The sequence below is a fragment of the Propithecus coquereli genome, unplaced genomic scaffold, assembly GCF_000956105.1.
Source record: "Propithecus coquereli isolate 6110/MARCELLA unplaced genomic scaffold, Pcoq_1.0 Scaffold83, whole genome shotgun sequence".
NCBI lineage: Eukaryota > Metazoa > Chordata > Mammalia > Primates > Indriidae > Propithecus > Propithecus coquereli.
This window is the reverse complement of record NW_012154507.1, coordinates 7,604,545-7,608,091: the sequence shown is the minus strand read 5'-3', so window position 1 is coordinate 7,608,091 and position 3,547 is coordinate 7,604,545. Positions and strand designations below refer to the sequence as shown.

The following is a 3,547-nucleotide window of genomic DNA, read 5'->3' as shown; positions in this document are numbered from 1 at the left end:
AAATATCACTCTGTATTCCATAAATAAGTATAATTATTATGTGTCAACTAAAAATAAAAGGGGGGAAAAAGAAACAAATAGCAGACACATTAAAAAATAAAAATAATAAAAATAAAAGGGGCTCCTAAATGCAGAAAAGTTTTTGATGGGATGATAGCAGTGGGGACATATTTTACGACAGAGAGCTGTTACCTGCAAGGTCTGTACTCTTCACAGGAGCCTGGGTTGTAAATGAAAGAAGAAAGCCTGTCTTACTCAATATTCTATTCATTTAGTGGCCAAGAGCCCAGCATCCATACTGATTGACTTGGCTGAACGACCTTAGACTAAAGCAATCTGAGAAAGTATTAGTAGTAGGAGAGGGGTGATTGACTTGAAAGTATTTGCTATTCTACTGCATTAGTCTTCTCTCTGCCATTCCTCTTGTGAAGGACTGCTAGTCCCTAATGTAGGCCTAAATAGCGATACAAGACTTTTACCTATAGGACAAACTGTAGTTAAAAACTATGCTATGACTGTTCCTCCAAACCCCTGAATATAGATGAGGTATTTTTAAGCACTCATGAATAACCTGCAAAATGTTTTGAAAATAGGTAGAGGTATGTTCAAGTTTCTTGCAAATAGAGCAGGAAATTAACATTAATCGTCTACCTGTAGAGATCAGATTCCAAAAGTGTTAGCTGACGTGCGATTTCTATTGGATGCAGTGTCATGAGATCAAATGTTTCAAACTGTCCTGGTCTGCTGATATGCCATTCAATTGGTGGAGGGGGACTTTCGAAGGTAATATTATGGCTTATTCCATTTGCCTGAGCTTGCTTCTTCCTCTTGATGATCTTAGCTATTGATTCTACCCATTTCTTCATAGCTTTCCCTGGAAAAATAACACATAAACAAAAATGCCTTTTACCTGACAGAGATAACTGCAAATCTTCATATAATCTTTAACCTTCACCTAGCTTCAACAATTATGAATTCATGGCCAATTTTTGTTTCATCTAATCCCACTCATGCCCTCCCTTCACTCGCTAGATTATTCTGAAACAAATTTAAGACATCATATCATTTCATTCATAATTTAATTACGTGTCTCTAAAAGATTCTTTAAAATAATAACCACAATACAATTATCACACACAAAAACTGGTAACTTCTTAATACACTGTATCTTCAAACATTTTGTTAGTGTTCAAATTTCTCTACCTCATAAATGTTTTCTTATAGTTGGTTTGAAAGGAATCTGAACAAGATCCACATACTGCATTTAGTCAGTATGTCTCAAATCTTCTTTAATCTATAGGTTACCTCTTTATGGTTCATTTTTTATTGCAATTTGTTCAAGAAACTCAATCATCTGCCCTGTAGTGTTTTCCAAGTCTATATTTTGCCAATTCCAACTCTGTGGTATCATTAGTCATGTTTCTCTTTCTCCCCTATATTTTCTGTAAATCAGAGACATAAAGATTTGGTCTAATTCAGGATCAATTTTTTGACATGAATACTTGCCAAGAATACTTCTAACAGGAGGCATATGCTGTCCAGTTACCTCTCTTTTTGTGATGTTACACATCCACTTATGATAATTCCCTAGATCTATTATTTCACTAGTAATTCAGAAATGGTGAAATTCTACCAATCCCCTTCACTATAGTATTAGTTGAAATACTTCTACAAAGATAAACTTTATCTCATGAACTATCTGGTTATCCTGAGGTGTAACTTATATAGAAAAGGACTTTAGACATTAACATAACCATTCACTTGATTTATTAATATTTTAATATGTGTGTGCATTTTAGAAGCTTCTTAGATTACCCATATAATCTAGTGTCCTAAGAATATAATTTAAAATTAACTTAGCATTATGAACAATTCTAAACACACATCAGAAAAATTATCTTAAACATCTCAAAGTAGAAACAAAGGAAGGCCAGGCACAGTGGTTCATGTCTGTAATCTCAACACTTTGGGAGGATATGGCAGGAGGGAGGCTGCAGCAAGAGGATCACTCGAGGCCAGGAGTTCAAGAACAGCCTGGGCAACATAGCAAAACCTCATCTCTGCAAAAAATAAGAAAAATTAGCCACCAGGCATGGTGGCACTCGCCTGTAGTCCCAGCTCCTCAGGAGGCTGAGGCATGAGGATCACTTGAGCCCAGGAGTTCGAGGCTGCATTGAGCTGTGATTGCACTACTGCATCCTGGCCTGGGTGACAGAGCAAGACCCTGTCTCAAAAAAAAAAGTGGAAACAAAGGAATCATATTCTCTATCTTAAATAAAATTCCTCTTAAAGAACAAGTAGGACATAAAATAATCTAGGTTTGTTATTTATTTTTTTTTCTTTTAGAGATAGGCAGGGTTCCAAGATGATTGTAAACATGTGAGCTCCTTCGAGTCTATAAAAACCATTCCAAATGTTATTTCAGCTTCTTAAAAATGAAAAATAGTTTAACTTAATTAAAAGTCACACAAATTTGAAATAAACTCATGTGCAACAAAGATTCAATCAAACCTTTAAATAATATACCTCTTACACTTGAAATGAAGGATTCTAGTCTTTCAAGTAATTCCAAATCTCTTTCAAAGTCATAAAAATGGTGTTCAACCCAGTGCCGAAACACATTTAAGATCCTGATAAAATGGAAAGAAACACATTTTAGTGAAAACTAAGCATTCAGTTACACTCCGTTCACTTCTCTAATTCCATGGTGATAGCTTGATATACAGGGGCTAATATAATACTCAATAAATCTCTAATCTATATTTAATTAACACCTTGAGTACTTTAATAATATGAAGAGAGTAGGTTTTCAGACTGCGCATTATTTTAAAATTATACTGTAAAAATATTTATAAGCACAAAAATTGTGGTTTTTGTGCTTATCCATTTATATTAAGGAAAAGTCCCTTTTCTTCATTCATATGTAGAAAATTCATAATCTACAGCACAAAAGCTTTTTAAATTCTTAAATTAAAAACGATTTTTTAACCTAGGAATATATTTAACCAAGAAGGTGAAAAATCTCTACAAGGAAAACTACAGAATACTGATGAAAGAAATCATAGATGACACAAATGGAAAAACATCCCATGCTAATGGATCAGAAGAATTAATATCCTTAAAATGACCATACTTCCAAAAACAATTTACAGATTCAATGCAATCCCTATCAAAACACTAAGGTCATTTTTCACAGAATTAGACAAAAAAAATTCATATGGAACCAAAAAAGAGCCTGAATAGCCAAAGCAATCCTAAGCAAATAGAACAAAGCTGGAGGCATCTCATTGCCTGACTTTAAATTATACTGCAAGGATATAGTAACCAAAACACCATGGTACTGGTATAACAGTGACACATAGATCAATGGAACAGAACAGAGAACCCAGAAACAAAGCCACATACTTCCAGCCAACTGATCTTTGACAAAGTCATCAATAATATACACTGGGGAAAGGACACCCTTTTCAATAAATGGTGCCAAGAAAATGGTATTGTCATATGGGGAAAATGAAACTGGACTACTATCTCTCACCACATACAAAAA

General features: G+C 34.3%; 1 protein-coding gene across 1 annotated transcript in view; it reads right to left on the bottom strand.

Moving 5' to 3' along the window:
* SOS2 (son of sevenless homolog 2 (Drosophila)) overlaps nt 1–3,547 on the bottom strand; it is a 124,022-nt gene that overhangs the window by 29,289 nt on the left and 91,186 nt on the right. The window contains exons 12-13 of the mRNA XM_012663749.1: nt 2,527–2,630; nt 652–874 (exon numbers count right to left, since the gene is read on the bottom strand). Of these exons, the coding sequence (XP_012519203.1) occupies nt 652–874; nt 2,527–2,630 (327 nt within the window). The remainder of the gene's footprint in view (nt 1–651; nt 875–2,526; nt 2,631–3,547) is intronic.